A 23,428-nucleotide genomic window follows, 5' to 3' on the forward strand; every position below is an offset into this window, starting at 1 on the left:
AGGAAGGCTGTTCCAGTGTTTGACCACCCTCTTGGTAAAGAAATGCTTCCTAATGTCCAGTCTGAGCCTCCCCTGATGCAGCTTTGAACCATTCCCACACATAGTGCAGAGCTAGTTTGTCCTGACAACCTGTTTTTTCCCTTTCAGATGTTACTCTGAGTCCAAACCCATCCCTAACTTTCCGCACTATTGGAGGGATCCTTGACTTCTATATCTTCCTGGGACCAACTCCCGAAAACGTAATTCAGCAATACACAGAGGTTAGTAGAAAAGTGCATACGGCACACGGGGCAGTACCTTGTAACGAACTCCCGCCAGTATCTGATAGATCAGCAGGTAGCGCAGCCAAAGCTTTGTCCTGATCTGCTCATACAAAGCCGTAGCTTCAGGTCCATGAGCAACGTGGTGTGTGCTCAATCAGCTGCAAATGGTCTGAGTGTAGCTGGCTGGGTGTTCAATGCATGTCTCCGGCCTTTCCTGCAGCATTTCAGTAGTGAGAGGAGGAGTGCATTAAAGGGATGCAATGATTAGAAAGAAATTTGTCCAAGCTTACTCTTCTCTGGGCTGTGATAGTTTTACAGTCTTCACTATATGACCATAGCTGGTTTTTTTAACACTGTGGATGGAGAAAACAAACTAGGCAGAGCACAGATGGGAATGTTTGAGAACTTTGTATCTGCTGGACTTCAGAAATGTTGAACGAACTTCAAAAGCTTCGAGCCTTTTTTTGTCAGTAGAATTGTCTGTTGATTTTGGAGCTGTCAGCCTGTTTTTTACTAATGAAACCCCATGTAATTGCACTGGAGAGCATAGATGTGAAAAAAACATTTACTGCTGTCTCACAGAGCTTAACTACTTGCTTTCCAACTGCCCAATGTTTTCCAAAGAACTGAGAGTACACATGCATACACATAGCTGTTTTGGGAGCGTACAAGCAATTCTTATCCAGCGAGGGCCACCCAGAAAAAGGTAGCATGTAACATGTTTTTCCTGGTCACCAAATGCCAGGTGGGGTGTTAGCTGGGCCCTCGCACAGAAAATTGCCTCAGAACCAAGCTGTGTGCGTAAAGAAACCAGTGCCAAGCCTAAAGAGTGTGGAGCAAAGCTGAGAAGGGGCATATCACTGTGAGAAGGGGATTCATGCGTGCAGACCCTGAGGATTAAGCTATAACCAGAGGTGCCGAGCGGCATGCGGTAGGGTGTCCTGGAGCCAGGCAGCTGGAGCTCACAGTGAGGTGTGCATGTACTCTGCCTTCCCCTCCGCCGCCCCACTAAGGGGCCTGAGCTCTGATTCTCAGCAAACATTTTGTCTTTCCTGGCTTTTTAAAGCCTCCGTATCCTATGCTTGCCTTCTTTTAAAGTGCCCGAAATAGGAACAGAAATATTGTGGTTTGGACTGAGAGAAAAAGAGGATTTAGCCCAGAAGGAAAGTATTGCTGGCTTCTGGTTTGGTGATAGAAGGCAGAAGCAGCCTTGTGCATGCCACTGTTTTGGGAAGGCTGGAGCCTCCCCCGGGTGGTAAGCTCTGCTAGACCTTCCTTTTCCAAGCAAAGGTTCAAGTGGTTCTCTCCCAGAGAGGTGGGAGGTCCCGGAGTGGGAGTGAGTGCTCTGTTGCTCAGAGGTTTCCAGCTCCCTCTGCACGTCCTCCCCACCAGCCACCTCTGAACCCGGTGCCGCAGACCAACCAGCAAACTGGGTTTTGGACTTACACATTGGCAATCAAACAAACCAACCAACCAACCAAACAAAAAAACATAGAAAGAAAGAAAGAAAGAAAGAAAGAAAGAAAGAAAGAAAGAAAGAAAGAATAAGTAAAGCCACAGCTGTGATCCCTGCGATGAAAGCACCTATATCAGGGGAGTCACTGCAGCAGCGCGATGGAGACTAGAGCCATCCTCGTTTCTTTTCAAAGTCTTTCGCTGCTGTTTGAAGGCAGCATTTCTGTGGTTAGCAGGTGGCCAGCAGCTGAAAATAAAATGAGAGAGTTCTCACTCCCCAGCTGATGGGTACTGGCAGCTCACTTTCCACCCCTGCCTCCCTGGAAATGGAGCTGGAGCAAAGAAAACAAGGTGAAGGGGAGCCGGTGGGCGTCTCCTAACTAGACATGTCACACGCCAGGACAAAAAATCCCCTGTTCTGTATTCTTCGAGCTTGCGCTCAGCTCTCTAGGGAATCTTAAGGAATGCATGGTAGCAATTTCACAGTGAAATAATAACTTCTTCAGTAAACATCCTGAAATTCCTGGATCGCAAATGTTACAATTACCATATTATTAGTCTCTAGGGTAATGATTTGGCTTTTGTGTACAAGATATGTGGGAAGGTGAAGGAGACAGAAAAGACTTTATTTTTCAATTGTATTTTCTGTCACACTGAGAGGACACTCCTGTGCCGACATTGTCATACCCCAGGGAAGGAGAGGGTAGAAAGGAGCAGCGTGACTGATGTCTGCAAGGCACCGCTCAGCAGCATCCCTCAGCTCTCTCGGCTGTTTGCATGGGTCTCCTGGGAAGTGGTGTTTTGGGAGCTCCTGGCTGCAGAGGACCCTGGTGGGGCCAAGCTGCCCTACTGCAACGAGCTCCTTGGGGGAATGGCATCCACCTCCCGCCTGTGCAAGCATCTGCCCAAAGCTACTGTATGGGGCTTTTTGCAGGGACCACCCATTGCATATTCTCCAAGATGGCCCCAGTGGTATAGCAGGGTGGTGAGGTGCCAGCCCGGTGCTTGGCCGTTGAGAGCAAGGGAGAGCAAGGGAGCTGTGTCCCGAGCAAAGCGCTCCACACCTTTCTCAAATATTGTGTGTTGTCACCTTCAGTGCCTCTTCAAGACTTGGGCAACACCCCTGGGCCCTGCTGTGCTTATTTCTGTGAAAGATTTAGGAGCTTAGCTTTCAGTGCCTTTATGCAGCTCCCTCCAAACCAGAGAGTTAGGACACTTTTGTAATGAAGCTCTTTACTGGGTCTCTGGAGTACACAAGCTTTCTCCATGCACCTCTCCAGGTTGCTGCCAGCACCCAGTGGTGGCCCATGGGCTCTTGCCCAGAGCCACTGCCGCGTGGCCAGCCAGGGGCAGCTGGGCTGTGCCAGGCGCAGGGCTCCCTGCATGGTGATCAGGGACGATTGCGGCTGCGCTGCCAGGGCCACCAGCCTCTCTGTGCATCCTCGGCGCGAGGACAGGTGGCAGAGAAAGCCGTGGTGGCCCTGGGTGCCAGCCTGGCCCAGGCTAATCTACTTTAAATAGGCTCCAAAGGCGATGCAGGGAGTGGGAAGGGAGCAGAGGGCTGGAGGCCGGTGCCTCCATCCCTCCTGCTGTATCTTGCGTGGAGCAGAGGGGGGCCGTAGGACACATCTCCATCCCTCCTGCTGTGTCTTGCGTGGAGCAGAGGGGGGCCGTAGGACACATCTCCATCCCTCCTGCTGTGTCTTGCGTGGAGCAGAGGGGGGCCGTAGGACACATCTCCATCCCTCCTGCTGTGTCTTGCGTGGAGCAGAGGGGGGCCGTAGGGCACACCCCACCAGTGGCACCACAGTGCTATAGCAGTGACGGCAGCGATAGGGCCTGTGCTGGGTGTCACACGATGGAAAGGCGAAATCTCCATTCTGATTCTTCTGCTCCCTCTGGCCCCTCAGACCGGCCGTGAGGAGCACTGCTCCTGGCACATCAGAGACAGTCCTGCCACAGCTATATATATATTTGACAGTAATCACACTTCTCTCCTACTACAGAAGAGGTCCGGTGTGCAGAACAGTTATATAACACAAATCTCACTTTTTATGGCAAACGCCTTGGTTTGCAGGAGGATGGGAAAAAGCAGTAATAAGCTAAAGAGCTCAGCCATTGAGCTGAGCCTAGCTGAGGCTCTACAGCCAGACCTAATACCAGACCACCATTGCTAAGACCACTGGTGGCCTTTTAGGACAGAGTAATAGTCCACGGCAGTAGCGTATGACCTCCATAACAAGACACTCGGGAAAGTTATCATTCAACAAATGGACATTTAACAGCTGTTGGGTGAAGGCCATGAATTTGTTATTTTATCACAAATTATCTGATGACAAACTTTAAGGGAGCATACTGCATGTCTCCTAATCCTGGTTTGAGAGCAAATTGCTGGTTTACTTCTCCTTACAGAACCACAGGATAGCTCTGGGTGGAAGGGATCTCAGGAGGTCTCTAGCCCAGCCTCCTATTTGAGAGGTAACATGGGCAACCTGCTTGTACCTACAGTTTATCACAGATTATTCAGTGAGAGTTGCACAGTTGTATTCATAGGTCCCCCAAGAAAGACTGAGCAGCTGCTAAGTGTTTGTGCAGCAAAGAACAAGGTTTGAAGACCTTGGCGTTGAAAGTCCTTAAAATTTTTAGACTCCTGAGGTGGTGAGCATCTTCTCAATGGTTCAGCAGTTACAGGGCCTTTCTTCTTGCTCTCCTAAAACAAAGTTCAGCTTCTGCGCATAGAGTTTGAGTGAAGGTTACCCCCTGCCTGACTAGTGCTCACAGCACTCACCTGCCCTCCTCAGCCACAGGGGATGAACCGGATACAGATATCTGGGCCATAGGAGCAGCCACGTCATTTAGCCATTGTGTGACTCTCCAAACATGCTATTCCTATGTCTAAATCCACAGCATTAGCCCACTTGGATTTTTATAGTTTCCTCCTACAGCTCTCCCTTAAAGAAAGGAAGTTTACGCAAATATCAAGCTTCAAGAGTCATTTTATATGGCTAATTAGGGTGCAACATTAGCAATCTTTCATGTTGAGCCCCTGTACCTGCGCTGCTGAAGATCTCGACTCCTTTGTAAGCATGGGAAAGAGTATCTCTCTCTACGGTCTCTATGATATATAGGGCATAACTTTTCAGCCACCTCTCTCACATCAAAGTCTTTGGTCATAGTGTTAATAGAATAGGATCCTTATTTACTATATAGCATTTATAACTTAGTTGATATCCTTGATGCTTACAGTAATAATTTTTCATCCAATAACCCAGCACAGGGAAGGTGAATGCAGATTACCTGGTCCTTGGGCACAGATTTTAGCTGTTTGATATACATATTTTCACTGAACTTTGTTCTTACTGCAAAATGCTTCCAGGGTACCTCCTAGATTCATCAGCTCTCAGGTGCATCTGAAAAAAAATTTAAAAAAATTATATAATGCCAAGTTATGTAAACCTGGAAAAACTAACAGTGAATTTATTAAACACCACCAGGAGTTATTTAAGAACCAAGTGCAGGAGGAATTGTGGTACAGAAAATAGGATCTATTTTTTTTCTGCTTCTGCACTACTGTATCTTCCTTTTTTTTTTTTTCCCTCAGTTTGGATACCCCATATGTTTGCTGTTTCTGCATTTCTCATGTTTTCCTCCCTCAGTTCCCCTGCCATACCTCATTTACCTTTTCTGATTCTATGGGAGTCAATTTTGCCAAGCAGGCTTTCTCTGTCTACTGCATTTTATAATCATTTGTATGCAGAATGCAATCTATATGAATTAACTAGATCCTAAATATATATCAAATCCAACATGAGTTTTCAGGTTTGCAAAATTACATCCCTGCCTCTGCTGATCCATCTGCAAGTAGGTACCATATGTCAGTTACTTTATCAGGAAGCTTCAGGGGGATCCATTAGAGAGAGTCCGCAGCATAATTAGAAAAAAGAACATTTGTTTTCCCAGCTGCCCTGTTTTCATCCTTCCTCTTCGAATGTTCTGCTGATTTCAGTTAAGCTCACCATAGATGCACCAACCTGGTGAACCTGGGGAACTAATTGCTTTAAAACAATATCTTGCTTGCAAGGTGGATTTTCTTCAGTTCATTTAGATGTAATCCCAAACTCCTCAAGAGATGCTGTCATGAAATACCACCTTGCTGTGGGGCAGCTCTGCGGTCCACAGGTGAGACAGCACTGTCACGTAAGGGTAAGCAGTCGAATCTCAGCAAACCCCAGCGCTGGGGACGTGCCCTTCGGGAAGGACCCTGGCCGGCATGCTGGTGGCCACAGCTCACCTCCAGCCCTGCTAGCACCCTCCCAGCTGCTCAGTAAGACATGGGGGCAGAAGTTTTTGAACCACGTTGTATTGACAATGTCCTGGGCTGACCACTCCCCTCAGCTGGGAGCGACCCGGGGTGTCACAGGGCCCAGAGCAGGGCTGCGTTCAGTGGTAGGATTAATATTTCTGGTTTTCCCTTTTCTCTTGTCCAAGGGGAGAAGCCTGTGCACAAAACATTTTATTTCATTAGGGAGTTCTTTTGTTTTGGTCTTCTTTTTAACCCTGTTTGTAGAGGTCACTCTCTGTTTACAGTAGAGAAAGCAAGGGCAAAATGTGCATCTGCTTTAGGAGCACAAACTGGTGGGGTTCATGGAGCTCATCTTGCAGCCTCAGCTTGGCGAAAACAAGCTCTGCTGCCTCCTCAGATGAATTTATCCTTAATACGGTGAGTGCAGTTGTGACAGAGAAACAGACTTCTTGCCGTGAGGCTTGCTGTGCTCTGCTGGACACCTCGGTGCCGGCTCCCAAGGTATGGAGGAGATTGTCCTGAGCCATTGCACCCCATTCAGCTCTCCGTGGGAAACACTAGCAGAGCTCAAAGGATGGTCTGTGGGATCTGGCACATCTGCACAAGCTGGAAATAACTGATGACACATGTAACCAGACAAGACTGCACCGTGGTGGCAACGGTGTGTCTCTGCTCACCGGCCTCCCCGCCTCTGTCCAGGGTCTCTCCTGGCAAGGGTGCAGTGGCGTGCGGTGAGGGCTAAGTGCAGTTGCATCAGGAGCATCCTGCTGATAGCTGCTCTTGCTTCCTTCAAAGGGCTTGGACTCCAGCTAAGATGGAGGTTGAAGTAGGTGTTGAAGTGGATGAAGAGAGTTAAGTCCGGTGGAACGGGATGAGTAGCAGGCATACATGGCAGCTCAACTGGAGCATCCCTCCTGGAGGGACTCAAACCATTAACCTCACCAGTTGTTTTGGCCTCCTCTGGTTTTTTCTTAGGTGAGATAGCAGCATCTCAACAAGCAAAAGCACACTGTGTATCCAAATTCACAATGCTTCGTGCTTGAAGTTCACCTGTCTGTCCGCAAGCCGTTCTCATTTGCAAGAAATTTACCCTGTGTCTTCCCCCAGCTCAGGTGCATTAAAACATCCTCTGCTTCTCCCCACTTCTCTCCTGCATCTGTTTTTCTGCTTGGTGCAGTTTTGACAGCCCACCAGCTCTAGCATCCATGACGTATTTTAGAGCAATTTCAAGTTCAGCATTGTTTTCCCAGGTCAGACTCTTACTGGAGAAAATCCCATAGGAAAATGTGCCTTTACGCATTGCGATGTCTAGAGAGCTTAGCAACACAATTGATACAGAGTGCCAGGAGTGCCTCCTTTTATTTAATTAAAGTAGATGGGGTTTAGCTGTCAATATACAAGTTTTGTTCTTTTTCAGTTCTTAGCATAATTACCTAACTGTGGAGATCCACAAGGCAACAAGGGAGGAACAGTTATTTAGCCAAAGGGAGTCAATAGATGCAAGTGACTAATAAGTCATGGGTGCTTACTAGCTACTTAATTTTCATGTATTGCCTGCAAGGATGTTAGAAATACGGAACAAAGGCTAATTTCATGGGATCTAACTGTTTAAAACTGAAGTAAGGTTTTCAGGAGATGTCCTCCAGAAAACACCAGTGTGTGCTAATGAGGTGATGCCAGATTTCAGCTTATTTCTACAACAGACACATTGTGGTTGCTTGCTGCTTGTCCCAGGTTGCCAGAGCAGCTCTCACCGGGGGAAGCCGAGCAGGATGCCTCGCTCCCCTGTGCTCTCAATCAAGTTTCCTCATGCAATTTACAGCTGGATTACGTGGAGCCAGTGGAAATCAAATATTTATAAAATCATATTTAACTCATTACCTCATGTTTCAGTTCAGAATTTGGGGACCAAACAGTAACTCTGACCTTGAAGAGGTTTGTCAATGCCTGGCAACACAATGCTGTGGGCCAGCAATAATAGCAGTCAGTCATAAGTAACTGAATTTCGTCAAGGTGGTATGTAAATATAATTAAAACTTCAGAGAGATCAAATAAACATCAGACTCTGATGAGTTAGTTCAGCTGGATGTGGCAAGAGAAATTGGCAAAGCTGGTGTTGCTGCATGGCATCGGCGATTTGCCTGCTGTTGACCGAAGGGTTTGTGGTCTTGGCATGAGTCAGGCGGTGCGAGGCTCCACGCTGGGTTTCCACCGGCGTGCGCTGTATGAGTGAAGGCACGTGCTGCTGTGTGGAGGCTGAGACCTCAGCAAGACCCTCATTTAATGTTAGACTGGGTTTTATACACTGTGTCTTTCACTGGGGTGTTCTTACAAGTGATACTCAGTGTGGGTGTCGCTCAGAGCCTCTGCTCAGGACAAGGGTCCACCAGGAGAAGTGCTTTTTTGAAGCCAAGCATACTGTACAGTGAACCATTCTGAGACAGGAAAGAGTATTTCATGGGTGTGTGATACCTGTGCACTGATCTTTGTGGCTTAAATGACCTGGGAGCCTCTCCTGGTGTTTCTGAATAACTTTTCTCTTCAAAATCTTCATCTCGCCCTTTGCATTTCTGTATTCCTCATTCCTGCTGTAGGCCATCGGACGTCCACACATGCCTGCCTACTGGTCTCTGGGATTTCACCTCTCCCGATGGGGTTACGACCACATTGATGTTTTAAAGAAAACTGTGGATCGCATGCACCACTATGATATCCCATACGTAAGTATGACTTTTTCATGGTGTATGCTAATTTTACAATCCAAAGTGAGATGAATAAAATTATAATAGAGGAAAAGTGGTTATCTTACAAAGAGAATTGTAGAATAAAGGGATGTTCATAATCTTATGTAGTGGTTTTGCATGTAATAGCTTTATAATGCTTAAAAGAACATTTAAAGCAGGCTTTGAACATGAGGTTTCAGTGCTGCTCTTGGCTGCATAGCAGGTGATTCTGGTGTGGATTTACTGTTACGCCGTATGAGGTGCTAGCATTTTGAAAATAAATTATGGTACTTCTGATGCATATCACTGCCAAACAGTTGCTAAACTAGGACTTCTACATTTCCATTTTGTCCATTGCTACCATGTAATTTTATGGGAGCTGAATTTGGCCTGACAACTATTTACAATTATTATAGCTAACCTCTTAGGTTTCATTTCACACGTTAGGTACCTTTCAGAAATGCAGTTGCATACATTCTGATTTTCTGTATCAAATACTTCAGTCATAGAATTATAGAATAGTTTGGGATGGAAGGGACCTTTAAAGGTCAGCTAGTCCAACCCCCCTGCAATAGGCAGGGACATGTTCTACTAAATCAGGTTGCTTAAAGCCCCATCCAACTTGAGCTTGAATGTTTCCAGGGATGGGGCATCTTCCATGTCTCTGGGCAACCTGTTCCAGTGTTTCACCACCCTCATTGTAAAAAATTTCTTCCTTATATCTAGTCTGAATCTACCCTCTTTTAGTTTAAAACCATGTCCCCTTGTCTTATCACCACAGGCCCTACTAAAAAGTCTGTCCCCATCTTTCTTATAAGCCCCCTTCAGGTACTGGAAGGCTGCTCTAAGGTCTCCCCAGAGCCTTCTCTTCTCCAGGCTGAACAACCCCAACTCTCTCAGCCTGTCCTCATAGCAGAGGTGCTCCAGCCCTCCGATCAGCTTTGTGGCCTCCTCTGGACTCACTCCAACAGCTCCATGTCTGTCTTGTACTGGGGCCCCCAGAGCTGGATGCAGTACTCATGTAATGTTTCCTTTCAAAATGTTTAGGATGTCCAGCATCTTGATATCGACTACATGGAACGTCGCCTGGACTTCACCTATGATAAAGTGAATTATGCAGGTCTGCCAGAGTACCTCCAACAGCTGAAGAAGGAAGGAATGCACAATGTCGTGATTCTGGTAAATTAATGATGTTGCTAATTATTTCTCTGTTTATAAGAACTATTTGCAGCGTAGTGTTCATAGCAGTATCTAGGTGCTAACACATGCATGCTATTGTAGCAGATTTTCCATTTTTGTCATCTGTTGAGAAGAGCTAAGAACAATTTCTCACAGTTTTCATATTTAAATGTGTTGCATTTATCAGATATCTGTGTACCAGCACCATCTCTGTACCATAACATTAATTCTCTTTCATTTTTTCCCCACTCAGTTATGAGAAATTTTGCCTCTGTTCAGGGCTGAGTTGAGATAGGATTGCTTTAGTGCAATTCTTTTCCAGAAAAAGAATAAATTAGTTTAATACACAGTCAAAAATAGTAGAATAGTGGAAAAAATCTACTCATAATCACTCTGGAAAGCTAGTAGCTACAGTTCATGTTGCTTTATATTAACTCTTAGTCTGAATTAATGTAAGAGAAGTCCGTTTGCATGAAAATTAGTGGAAAATATATGTTGAACCTGTAACCAAAACTGATATATGACCCAACGAATTAATTTGGGCAGAAGTGAAAATCAGAGATTTCTGTCATTCCCCATCAATTTTTCCAACAAAGGTAGCTGCTTCTCTCCAGCAAGTTCCCATACAGGACCTTGCACTGAAATTACCTTTTCTCACAGTAGCTAAGTGAGTGACAATGGTGGCAAGGAAATCGGAGGCCAGAATTAAAGAAAAGTCCTTGACAGAGGCATAAGACCTGGCCCAGCACAGGCTGGGGCAGTCACACCACTTGGGAAGGACCCAGGTGGGAGGCTCAGGAGTGCCGAGACCTGGAGCAGTGCACGTGGGCGTGAAACATCGCCACAGAGAAGACAGGCATAATTTGTTCTCCGTAACCGCTAAGGACAGGATAAGAAGAAAAGTGCTTTAAATTGCAGCAGAAGAGGTTTAAGGTAGACATTAGGATAAAGCTGCCTGTCTGCAAGGCGAGCCGAGCACCCAGCAGTTCTTCCCTGAGCGGGTGTTGCAAACAAGTCCGACAGAAGCATCAGTCTCTCGTCCTGCTACTTTCTTTCCTGATATACTTATTCAAACCAGCATATTCTCCCTCAGCTTTTTCTGCTAGGTTAAAGAAGCTGAAGTATTTCATTCTCTTTTTACCATGCGAGGTCTTCAGACCTCATTGTAGTAGCTCTCCCTCACCTGTGCCCCCGTTGGAGTGCATTTGCCTGTGTAGCAGATAACTGGATTTCACAGCGCTCTGGCTGATGCCCCCGCAGTGTTTGCAGAATGTCAGAAATGTTTCCTTCATTCTGCTAAAAATCTCTCATATGACAAAGCCCTGCATCACATTTACCTACATTCTATTAGTAGCTCATACTTGTAAGGAGACCAATTAATCCAGCTGAATCAAGAATGGACAAGCCACTAATGCCTGGGCCCTAAGTTGATCCAGTCCTTTTAAAATAAGAAGGGCCATGTTCCTCATCTTGTCATGGGGGTCCTGTCAACGGCTTGTGGGAAGAGAGTCTGAATAGCAGAGTCCTAAATTGTGGGACAGTTCCTCTTTCACTTATGGTGGTGTATCAGATGATGTTTACTGAAGTCAAGATAACCGAGACCTACTGCAATTTCCTCATCTAAAAATCACATTATCTTGTCAAATAGATAGATAAAGTCAGAAGTGGCTCCCCATCCTTATTTTTTCCTCCACAATTTGTTGTAAATTTTAGCATATGACTAAGGATGAACTAGTCAGCACCACAGATACCCATATCAGTGTTTCCTTTTTAAAATTCAGTTATGAGGTTTGCTGTTCTTCAGTCTGCAGGGGTTTTGGTTTTTTGGGGTTTTTTTAGTATTTTCATTAAAAATACCTGCTCTGTATTTATTACTGGCCTAATCTTCACTTTGTTGTACTATAATTGCATTCACTGCTAGGAATCTCAAAAAAACCCCACACGACCCAAGTGATCAATTACATATTGATAATGGAAATAGCAGCCTATATAGTGAGTGCTGGCCGCCAACAATTTGTCCTCAAAGATACATTCCCATGAAGATTCCAATTCTTCTGCAGCTGTAAATCAGGAGAAGCTCTAGGGTGCAGCAGTGAAAACAGTTTCCATCAGTGGAGGTCCAAGGCACAGAGTTTAAACAGTAACAGATTACTAAGTCACTCTGATGGAGAGCAACTTCAAGACAAAAATAGTCCAAAATTAACTGGATACATCATGGTAAATAGCCAAGCAGCAGAGGAGCACGTGTGCTGTCAGGACTGAGTGCTCTGTCCAACTATTAGGCAGTTTATGCTCCCTGTATCCTCAATACTGCTCTAAAAATTATCTCTTAGAGCTGTAATGTTAAATACCACCTGCCTATTTATTGGCTTATCTCAAAAAAGTTTGCGACACATGAATATATCAGCAAAATACTGTGAGTTTGGGGTAGCTCTTCCTGTGCACGCTCTTGCCCTTCAGTAAATACATGGTAGTCACCTCTTTTTCATCAATGTTAGGATGCCTCCAGTTGTTTTGCACTTACTGCTGGGTAAGAAGCTACAGGCAAGCAGTCATGATTTAGTGGGTGAGCTACGTTATCTTCTTACTTGTGAGTTTAACTTCAACAGCATTTTTAAAGCCCTTTCAGTTTCTCAGATGGCACATGCTAGAGCAGTGCAAGGAGCTGTTGCTATATAAATCTAAATCCAGCTGTTAGGCAGATGTAAGGAATATAATGACAATTCTCAACTCGTGCAGTGAGCTAATGGGCATCCAGATAGGAAGCCCTGCTTTCTTCCTTCCACCAACCAGTAACTAAGGACCGTCACCTGCTCTAGTTCTTTAGATAAGCTTGTGAAAAACAACAAAAGCTGATCCAGTTTGTTCTTCGTTTTTTAAAAGCTAATGGGAAGTATAGGTTGCACCGGTAGAGAAATTTTCTATTTTCACTTTACTACAGTTGCTGATATTTGTCAAACTCGATTGTTAGCGTTCTGTAGTGATGTAAAGCATTCTCATAAGTTGAGTCAGGAGCTGGAACAGTATGAAGCGTTTCATTCCCAAGTGACAGCAAAGCCATGCTAACTGCAATCAAGGCAAATGTAATCCGGTTTGATACCGAAACAACAATTTTCTATTTAGCTCCCCTTTGGGTAGTGACAGTAATGAGCGAGTTCCCTGAGTGCAGCAGATTGTTGCCTCCCTCATGATGATTTCAGGAAATGTGCTCTGATTGCAGTCACTTAGTGTCATGTAAAACCTATGCTAAATGGATTTGGGGGAGATGGGTTCAGTCATCTCAGACCGCTATGGTCACAAGCGAAGTGCAGCTCCTGAGAGCCAGCCGTATTAACACTGGTAACCTGCCTGAGGATGGGACGCTGGGTTTGGTTGTGCCACAGCTGCGGAGGTGGCTGGTGCCTCACCACCAGGAAGTCCAGTCCCCACGCTTGCATCAGACGCTGAGAGCCCTCTGTACCTATGGTCACCTTGATGGTAGCGTGGCCCCATTACCAGAGTCTCTAAACACAATCCTTCAGCACTTCTCTCTCCTGATCTCTTTCAGAAGCCACCTCCATTTAAGGGAAATTTTGTCTAAGAGTGTCAGTACTTGGTCATCATTATTGCACTGAATAATGTGCGTGCTTCAACTGCGTCAGAACAAGTATATCCTTTACAAACAAAGAAGTTCTAAAAGTAACAATGACTACAATGTAAAATGATAAACATTATTACTGAAGAGGAGCTTTAATGAAAGACCTTGTATACCTTCCATTAAATCGCACTAAAAATAGAAACAGCTAGGAATGACATGAGCGACAAATTACTTAAAAGTCAATAGCAACATGCTCATGCTTCAAAATAATACTTTAATATTTTAAAGTCCAGCTCTATGAGCTGTAGAGGCTAAAATTTCCAGAGGTGAGTTTTTATGGATGTGCATCAAAAATCTATGTTTGGGGTCATAGGTGGAAGTGCATCAGTCTGGACAAGTGCCCCCAGGTCTCAGGGCAGTAAGTTGGAGTTAAGGATGTTCAGAACCGACTTTCCAAGAGCTGCTAAAAAGATGAGTTAGGGAAGATTTAAAAGACATGAGCTTCCTCCCCCACAAACAACCCGTGAATGGATGGGAGGGTTTTGTTCTCTTTAGGATGATACTAAACCTGCATAATATATTAGATTTATGCACTGGAATAACCTTTCAGCTAAAGGAAACCAGAAGTTTGGATTAGGAGTAGCTAATTAAGCCGACTTCTTCCAGCCTTCAAGTCCCTTGAGAGACATCTTTTCTACAATTATAAGATCATTATTACAGATGGACGTTTTTCTCTTTTCCAAAGCTGAACTATTAAACAAGTTAAAAATGTAATGGACACTTATACTCTTTATGGAGGTGACACTGGAGGTAGATAGTTAAAGTTGAACAGAATTTTGCACTTAAGGTAGGGATTTAGCTGGGGCTTTTGTTTTTGAGGCATGGAAGGATATACTTTCCTCACCAGGGCTATAGCTATCAGAAGGCTTACAAATAATTTGGGCAATTAATTTAGATGTTAAAATGAGCTTTAAAACATGCCTTTAAAGAAATGTACCATTTGGGATCAGATATTTTTTGTTCTTAAGAAGTTTATTAGTTAGACTTCTATGACATTTTAAGTAAAATTCACTTAAATTATTGCACATCTATAGGTGAATGGGAGAATTTTCAGTGGTGTTTTTCTCCATTGTGTTTCATAACTGTGAGTTTTTTGCCTTAAGCAGAACCTGAGGGAATAACATTTTCTAAGAGAAAAGTAAAGAATTCCCTTCTTCTAAAATGGCTGCAATCTTCCTCTGTTCTAAATAACACAAAGCAGATAGTTGCTCCCAATTAGGGACATACTGCAAAGCGCACCTATCTCCTTTTAGTCCTAGTTGACTGCTGAGCAAAGTTGAATAGTATCTCTTCATTCTCTGACATCTCAAAGTATTCCTAACTTTATTACTTACTGGCATGGTGGGCCACCATCTTCCCCAGGAGTGGATTAGGCTTCATTCCGATGAACTTGCTGGCCATCCTGGGGCAGAGAAGCTGTTGGTGTCAATGCCACTGGCAGCAATGGGAGGTGGTGACCACCCCAAGCAGTGAAAGAGGCAGCAAGGATGAGCTATGGGGTGTAAAATGCTGTGGTCTTCATGCCTAGGGAGAATAGAGATGCACACCCCCACAGGCATGCATGAGCTGGGTTACTCTGCACCAAACTGACATAAAACACCCTTGCCTGACACTGGATGTGAAGGGAGGGCTGGTGAGGTCCTTCTGAGGTTGGATGTGTCCCAACTTCAAGCCCCTTGAGAAGCTTTAGTTATTCCAGCACTGAGCTGCTGATGCTGAAGCAGCTGGAATGAGGATTGCCTTGGAGGACGCCCAGAGGTGTCCAAGTGTGGGAATGCCCAGCGTGGCACCCCGCTCTGCCAAGCAGAGACCTCGGCAGGGGAAAAGTAAAATCCAGTGCCCCTCTAAAATAATTTGAACATAGAATGTCTCACAAAAAATAAACATGAGGGTGTTTAATAATTTCACGTCACTTTTGCCTTATACAAGAAATACAACATATCTTTAATGATTTTTCCTAAATTATTACGTGCTCTCAACTCTTATTAAATTTTAATGCTCTTTTCTTCCAATATTATTGCAATCTGCATTAAGAACATAATCCAAATTTTTCTAAAATACACCAATAGAAAAGTAATTGCGACCTTTGGGATTTTGATAATGGAAATGTAATCACTCTTTTCAGGACCCTTTCATAACAAAGGACGAAGAACCGGGCACTTACAGGCCTTACGATCTCGGAGAGGAAATGGGAGTCTGGGTGAACAACTCCGATGGCATAACTCCTGCTGTTGGAAAGGTTGGTTTAAATTCTCTCATGCATTTGGTCTAGTGCTGCTTCAACATGACAAAGCAACTGTGTAACAGAAATGAGAAGATAACCAGCCGTTATACCTGTGACCTGTAGGCCTGGCCCCCCGGAGACTCGGTGTTTCCCGACTACACCAACCCCAGGACAGTCGAGTGGTGGACCCAGATGTGTCTGGAGTTTAAGAATGTCCTTGACTACGATGGGATCTGGATTGTATGTCTCATTATATTTGCCCTCCCTTGGTTTAAAAAAAGAAAATGAGGCTTTTGACATGTGTCTTACTCTCTTTATTAAAGGATATGAATGAACCATCCAATTTCTTAAAAGGCCAGTATCCTGGATGTGCTGATAATGATATCAATAACCCTCCTTACGTTCCCAGTAAGTAAAGTTTCTTTGACACTCTTTTTTTTTTTTTTTTTTTTTAATCCTGGATAGGCTATTTCTTAGAAAAAAAAAATTCCATCCTTCATTTTCCATCTTTCTCTGTGTTCAGTTACATATTTGCTCAGGACTCCATTGGCTCAGCTTTGATGGAGTATCAAACATGAGCCACTTTCCTCTGTCAGTCACTGGGGCTGCCTTATAACAGGACTTGAAAAATGGTCTTCCCTGCCATTCTCTGAGCAACTGGTCTGCATTGGAGAAGGTGCAAGATACCTATATACTGTAACTCAGCTACAGATCTGTGGAAGGAGAAACCCTTTTGCCTTACCATCGCCCTTGCTAGTCCCAGGGATAGGCAGTCTCTGCCTTTTCCATAAACCATGACATGGCAGATGGCATCTCCCTAATGCCTTAATTCAATGTATTTTCTTTCTCTTAGGAAAGAAATTTTCATTGCCTTACTAGAAATGGGCTAAAAATAGGTTTTAAGATGCCCAAGCCTATGGGAGACCGATAGGAATGGGAACGCCTCTTCCAGTTGCTGAGTTAATGACATGCTCATTCCCCCACAGGAAGCCATGAGTACTTACAATTAGTGCCAGTGGTCCTGGCAATTAACCTAGCCAATATTTCCCCAGGAAAGCCCTGCTGCCTGAGCAATGCTAATATGCAGCAGAAAGTTGATACATAAATGAGTTATTGACAGTGAAGTATTGGAAATGTCCCTTTTCCCTTCAGGCTATTGTACTGTAATGTAAATTCTTCATTTTATTTATTAAATCTCATTTCACTCCAAATACAAAAGAAATGTAAACATCACAAAACCACGACAAAATATTATAAAAAGATTGTAAATTATTGAAACCAGAAGCAGAGCTTTTAATTATGATTTTGGCGTTTGCTCTCTTTGTAGGCAAATTGCTGATTGTAACTGTTGTATGCTGGCCCTGTGGGTCTTGTCATTGACCAAAGCCCAGGAACTGATGAGACATTTCCACCTTTGCCTTAAGTTACCTCCATTTTTGTCAGCATTCAGAGCTGCGAAAAAAGGTGTGAGCCTTTGGTGAAGATGGCCAAAATAGCAGAACCCCTTTCACCCTCACAAATAAAGGCATGAGGGATGGACACTTAAAGAGGTGCAAAGCTGAGCTTTGCAACACCTAGCACTGAAGTCTGAGCCATTATGGAATAATCAGATTTAGGGACCTAGATATCTATGTGGCATGTAAGGACAATAAGGGATGCTGAAGAGACGTGTGTTTTGAGCCCAGTTTCTCTGACTTGTCCCTTCTTGTGCAAGGATGCACCTACTTCTGCTTGTGACTCACCGTGTTGGTGGCCCTTCTGCAGACAGGAGCCTGAGGCATTTCTTCCAAGGTGTAGGTGATCTAAGCTGCTTAGTCCAAGAAGACATTAGGACCTTCCTGGGGTTGGCAGGGTTTTGGGTCCTCACTGTTTTCTTGGGTGCCTGAATCTGCGCAAGTCCCGGTCTCGGTGCCTCAGGCTTTTTGTTGATGTAGCCTTCAGTCTTCTTATGTAAATTATAACCATGATTACACGTAGCCATGGTTTGAACTTCTAAAACCAGATGTCCTTCAAATCAATTTTATATAAAACACTTTATACTGAAGATCAGTATGCAATTGTAAAATAATCATTATTACTGAGGCAGAATAGAAAATATTCAGAATAAGAATGAAGCATGAAAGCATGATTCGTGGCAGCATTTTTTTTCATATCCCACCTTAATTTTATGGGGCTAATAATTAAGTGCCACTGGGACATAAAGTGTGACTTTCTTCAGAACCTTAGTGTCTTCTTCAAAGCCGTATCAGTCAAAGTTACTTGGAAATTGCCTATAAGTTATTTCTGATGCAGATCAGCCACATTGGAGTCTTTGTGTCTAAAGACCCAAACACAAGGACTCCAGCTGTGGTGGCACAGCAGAGCAGAGAGGCTAATGGGTTTTCAGGTACAGAGAAATGCACTTTGTAGTAATGAACTGCCAACATACAGTAAAGTGCGATTAGGCAGTGAGATTGCTTGTTCACTGAGAAATATTACAATAGTGCGTGCACCTAATTAAGCACGCAAAGGAAGGATATTTGAGAATCTACCTTCTTTCTTTTTTGAGAGGATTTTATAATATTTTCAACTCCATCTCTAAAAAATACGTTGTATAAACTAAGCATCTGACCTGCCCAATTCCTGCTGAACTTCACATGGCATTTTCATGGAGGTTACCTGCAGAGGCTGAGAATCATGTTTTCCGCACCAAATGGGCTTTGCCAGCATCTCCTTAATATGGGATCAAAGACCAGACAGCACCTGTGCAGCCAATTTATGCCTCATGTTGCTTCCCCTTGGCTCAGCTAAACCAGTGCTGTGCCAGCAACATCAGGGCTACTCCTGACTATTACTGAAGGCAAAAAACTACCGCTGCCTCCACTGCCTGTGACCTGCCGATAGAAAGAGTTACTGGATAATCCATTCGCATGTGAATATACCCATTATAATCTGTCCTTGCTCTCTTCTGTGCTGCATATCAGGCCATTGCAGATGACACCCTGTGGACTGCTGCACCTCGTGCTTTTTCCTCCCCTGCACACCTCCGACACTCCCCACTCATCGCTCGCAATGCTGCTCGGGGTCGTGCCATTAGTCCTGCTGTCTTTTAGCCCTAGATGCCTCAGGGGAAGAGAGAGGCCAGAGTTGAGCTTAGGTGTGAATTTTGCCATGATAGGGCAGAATCGTATTGCCTACGTACATCTGCAGCTGAGTGATACGAAAACTGAGGTCTCGTGATTTCACACAACCATGCAAGTTCCCTGGGCATCTGAATTTCTGGTTTTGTTTTGGTTTGTTTTTTTTTTTTTCTTGCAACATTTTTGCTTTTAGGTAAAATTTGTCACTATGTAAAAGAACATGTAGGCTTATTCTTAATTCAGCAATGCAGAAATTTTCTTTTCTGGCTAGTGCGTACTGAATACATGATATCTGTACAGTTGTTTTTAATTATTGGACGTAAAACTTGAAGTTAGCAGTTTACTTGGTCCTCTCACCCTCTTGAGGACATATGTGCCTGTCTGCAAGCAGGTATTCATGGCTACATGCTAACCTCTAATCAGCGCAAGCCTGGCACTTCTTCAGCTTTTCCTCTTCCCAAATCCTTTGTTTTCACCCCTAAATGAGTAGAAATATGAAGAGATTTGAATTGTGATGTATATAATTTTACAGTGTTTTGTATCATTCTCAGGCATTACTGATCGTTCCCTGGCACAAAAGACGTTGTGTCCCGACTCCAAGACTTACCTTGGAGAGCATTATAACACACACTCTCTCTTCGGCTGGTCGCAGACAGAACCAACTTTCAAGTAAGTTTTCTAAGTATTTCTAAGCAGATTTCACGTGATGATTGAAATACATTTTAAAAGCCACTGATGTTACCTGGGAAATCTGTAATAGGATCTAATAAGAAACAGCCTCATGCTTCGTTTTACTAGTTGTCATTTAGTAAGAAGTTTCAAGAAAAGAGAATCTTGGAAGAAGAAACAGAAACTTCCAATTTTACTTTTCTTAGCTAAAACCAGGATCTACCTGTGTGGCTTAACTCTTCAGCCGCTGCTTTTGTATAACTAGAGCAAGATGTTCCTATGGTCGGTTGGGGCTGCTCGGGTGCAGCTGCTGCAGACGCAATCTTGTGTGGCACCAGGGGAATTTTTCCATCCCTTTGGTACCATGGCCCAAGCAGAGGAGTTTCTATCACTGCCGGTGAAGGATTTGAACCGTGCAGCTCCCTCGGCTGCTTCTGGAGTTGCCTCCGGTTCCTGGCAGGCAGCATTTTGCATTTTGGCTTGAGGCTCAGTTGGTTCAGGAGGGCAGAGCTGCATTGCAGCACAGCTGCTGTCGGCTACTGTAAAACTCATTTTGCAGCTGGGAAGCACTCAAAACTAGCTTATGCAGGCAGACTGTTGCTGTGAAGCTGGAGCGACAGTGGAAAGCTAGCTGTTGGATTAAATCAAATGGGCAAATCATGCCTTTTCCAGCAAGGATTGAGCTAAAACACGGGTAAGTGTCAAAGCAGGCGTCCTTGCGCTGGCTTATTTCAGTATTTAGCACTCATTTTCAGCAGTCGTATTGTGATAGCATCCAGAGGACACGGTTAAGTGACCCTGCTTGCAGTGGTGATGCACTTGTATTTTGTACACCAAGCCTGGGGGAAGGGCAGAACTGGGTAAAAGCCAGAAGCAGTTTGCCAGCTCTTGTGGGCCTGGCTGAAGAGCAGCCCAGCTTTCGAGAGAAGGAGCAGAAAGCCCTTGAACTCTGAATCTCACTGGCCACCCAGCCCAGCTAGGACACATGGGATGTAGGATGGTTTTTGGATCCTTACATCCCAATCTCAGCAAAGATCCTCCCATCGTGGTGTCTCCACTGGGATTTGTGCCCTGCATGCTGGGGTCCAGCAGAACACATAACCATACGCTGTCTTGGTAACTTTGTTCCAATAGAAGCTTTGGATTTGCTCACCTTCTTGAGCTGTTTTTTTTTTAGTTTTATTCAGGCTCTGTGCCAGCAAAGCCAATTGTCTGAGACAGACCCTGTGAATTTAGCAGGAAAAGCTTGGTGTGCCAGCACATCTGCCCCAGCCCCTTCAGTGTGCATTCTGTCCTGGCCATGCTAACCCGGACCAACGCTGTTGGGACAGTCACTGCTGCACAGCTCCTTGCAGCCTTCCCCAAAGTTGTGAACCTTCCCTGCTCCTGCAGCACTTGCTTCAAGGGCTCCTTCCAAAAGAAACACGTATTTTGCTCAGCCAAATGTAGGGAGTCCTTCAAGTCTGGAGAACACCACCAAAAGCGCAAGTGGAGGCAGGATTCGCTGCAGACCTGGGAGACTGTGGTGAAGTATTTTTCATACATAGTAATTTGGGTTTCTCAAGCGCATTTCTTTCCCGGGCTGGTTGTATACCCTTCTGCATTTGCTCTTCACAAAAAATATACTAAATTAAATTACTGACAGGAATATTTAGCAAACCAGCATCAATTGCAGGATATTGGCTGAAAATGAATGACAAGTTCATAATTGTATAAAAAACAATTCTAGGAATTATTCTAATGCAGCCAGAGAATAGGAAATGTGTCATCTGACCCCATGTCAAATGGCTTGAATTTGGATACATGAACTAGCAGCAATCAACTCGTGCATAGCTTAACGCCAAGAGTTATTTGCACATGATATTCTGTATATAATTTCAATCAACAAATACATTTGACAACATTCTGACCTGTTTGGCAATGATTCACAATAGACTGAAATTTGTTCAATAAATTACTTGTTGCAAATTGTTTGTGCAGCTCTGGGTCATAGTTGAGTTGATCCAATGTTGCCCTCATTAGCACCTGCATTTGCAAATGGAGCCACAGACTTGTGCTGCAGAGCCAGAGGAGAGGACTCATTCTCAGGACATCCATGAAATGGCTCCAAAATACCATTTATACAAAGCACATGGAGTCTCGTGCAGTTATTGGGCCCAGCAGTGCACCTACAACCCAGAACCAGCAGATCCTGCATGGTTCAAGAATTGCATCTCTTGCTGCGTATGGCCCATAAAGTTAATATGTTTAGGCTTGTATGAAAACTTGTGGTGGGTTTTTGGGGTTTTTTTTGTTTGTTTGTTTGGGTTTTTTTTGCTTTGGAAACAAACGTTGAAGCTTTTTAAAGGCTCTGAGCCATTACAGAACCAATACCGAACATTAGCCATTATGAATATGGATGAAGGAGCTCTTGATCAAATCTCATTAAGGAAAGGGAGAAGGAGGTGGATGGTGAGCAACATGATTAATATTTCCCACTAGGATTTCCCAGAGAATCTAAGTTGTGTTGCCCAAATTGTATTAAAGCAGAGTTGCATTTGAGTTCCTGCAGCATATAATAGTGCAATATGTAATTACGTATGGAGATTATCCTGTGTTGAGGAATTTTGTAACAGATTTGTTAATAAGGCATATTGCACTTCCTTGATTTTCCGATGATGTACAAAAAATATTTTCAAAAGGCAAGGAAAAATTCATTACAGAACTAATTCTGTAATGAAACCTCATATATCGAGTAATGACAGGAAAGTAGAGGAATGACTACAAGGATGGGATGACATTTTGAATGATTAAATTTTTGATTTCTATATTGATTATTTCTTTTTTTAAGATGTTCAGATATTGTTTTGATGTTTTGATTTTTATCTTACTTTTAATTACAGGATATTAGAACTTTATTTGCAAATAAAAATCTCTAAATAAATCCTATATTAAAAAAATACATGTTATATTGTTTTTTATGTAGGTTGTAGGTCACTAAATTAAATGTACTAATACAGAGAGGAAATTATGTTTCAGTTTTTCAGTTTGAAACACTGTTGAGAATAAATTAAGCGCAAGCTATTTTTTAGGAATACTAAAAATACCTGAAACAAATTGTTTTGTGGATGAGATAGATTTTAATTTTTTATTTTGGCCACTGAGTAAAACTTTCCATTATTTGCAGTTTTGCAGCCACATTTTCATATGACTCGGGACCACAATAATAATTGTTTCATGAATAACACCCCTTCTGACAAAATTGTGCCTGAAAGCTCAGGTTGGTCATATGACTCTTTCAGTTACCATTCTTATTTTTAATGATCTCGTTGCATTTCTTCGCAGCGTTGTCCAGCAAGCCACTGGAAAGCGAGCATTTGTCTTGAGTAGGTCTACATTCGTTGGCAGTGGGAAGCACGGAGCTCACTGGCTGGGTGACAACTTCTCTCAGTGGAAGGACATGCACCGGTCAATCATTGGAATCCTGGAATTCAACCTCTTTGGCATCCCCTATGTAAGTCCGGCGTCCTTCAGGCAGTTGCTGGCTCATACACAATATCACTTTAAATTAACTCAAATGTTTTCTGAAATAAGCTGCTTGAGACGGCCAGCAGTGACGGCCTCCACAGCATAAGGAACTGCAGATTAAAAAAAGCTAAATGTCATCAATCTTGGCTGGCTGAAGAGAAACAAAAATAGCACTGCTAGATTCAGATTAAATCACTGTATGCCATCCAAAACTGATCTCTTTATATTATGTATTCTATCATTGAGGTACCTCTCTATATTTCTGGTTTTGCAAGCTGGGCTGGAGAGTTTGTAGAATTATTGAAATACAGTCAGATCTTCCATAGTGATGTTAATGCTCTAGAAGCCA

The 23,428-nt window shown here is 43.8% G+C and overlaps 1 protein-coding gene across 1 annotated transcript in view; it reads left to right on the plus strand.

The window, feature by feature from the left end:
- Window positions 1–23,428, plus strand: part of LOC129207391 (sucrase-isomaltase, intestinal-like) — a 59,600-nt gene that overhangs the window by 15,950 nt on the left and 20,222 nt on the right. The window contains exons 7-14 of the mRNA XM_054828248.1: window positions 148–260; window positions 8,616–8,741; window positions 9,792–9,923; window positions 15,686–15,799; window positions 15,908–16,024; window positions 16,108–16,192; window positions 19,455–19,572; window positions 22,897–23,065. Coding sequence (XP_054684223.1) covers window positions 148–260; window positions 8,616–8,741; window positions 9,792–9,923; window positions 15,686–15,799; window positions 15,908–16,024; window positions 16,108–16,192; window positions 19,455–19,572; window positions 22,897–23,065 — 974 coding nt within the window. The remainder of the gene's footprint in view (window positions 1–147; window positions 261–8,615; window positions 8,742–9,791; window positions 9,924–15,685; window positions 15,800–15,907; window positions 16,025–16,107; window positions 16,193–19,454; window positions 19,573–22,896; window positions 23,066–23,428) is intronic.

Source organism: Grus americana, chromosome 1 (genome assembly GCF_028858705.1).
Source record: "Grus americana isolate bGruAme1 chromosome 1, bGruAme1.mat, whole genome shotgun sequence".
Taxonomy (NCBI): Eukaryota; Metazoa; Chordata; class Aves; order Gruiformes; family Gruidae; genus Grus; species Grus americana.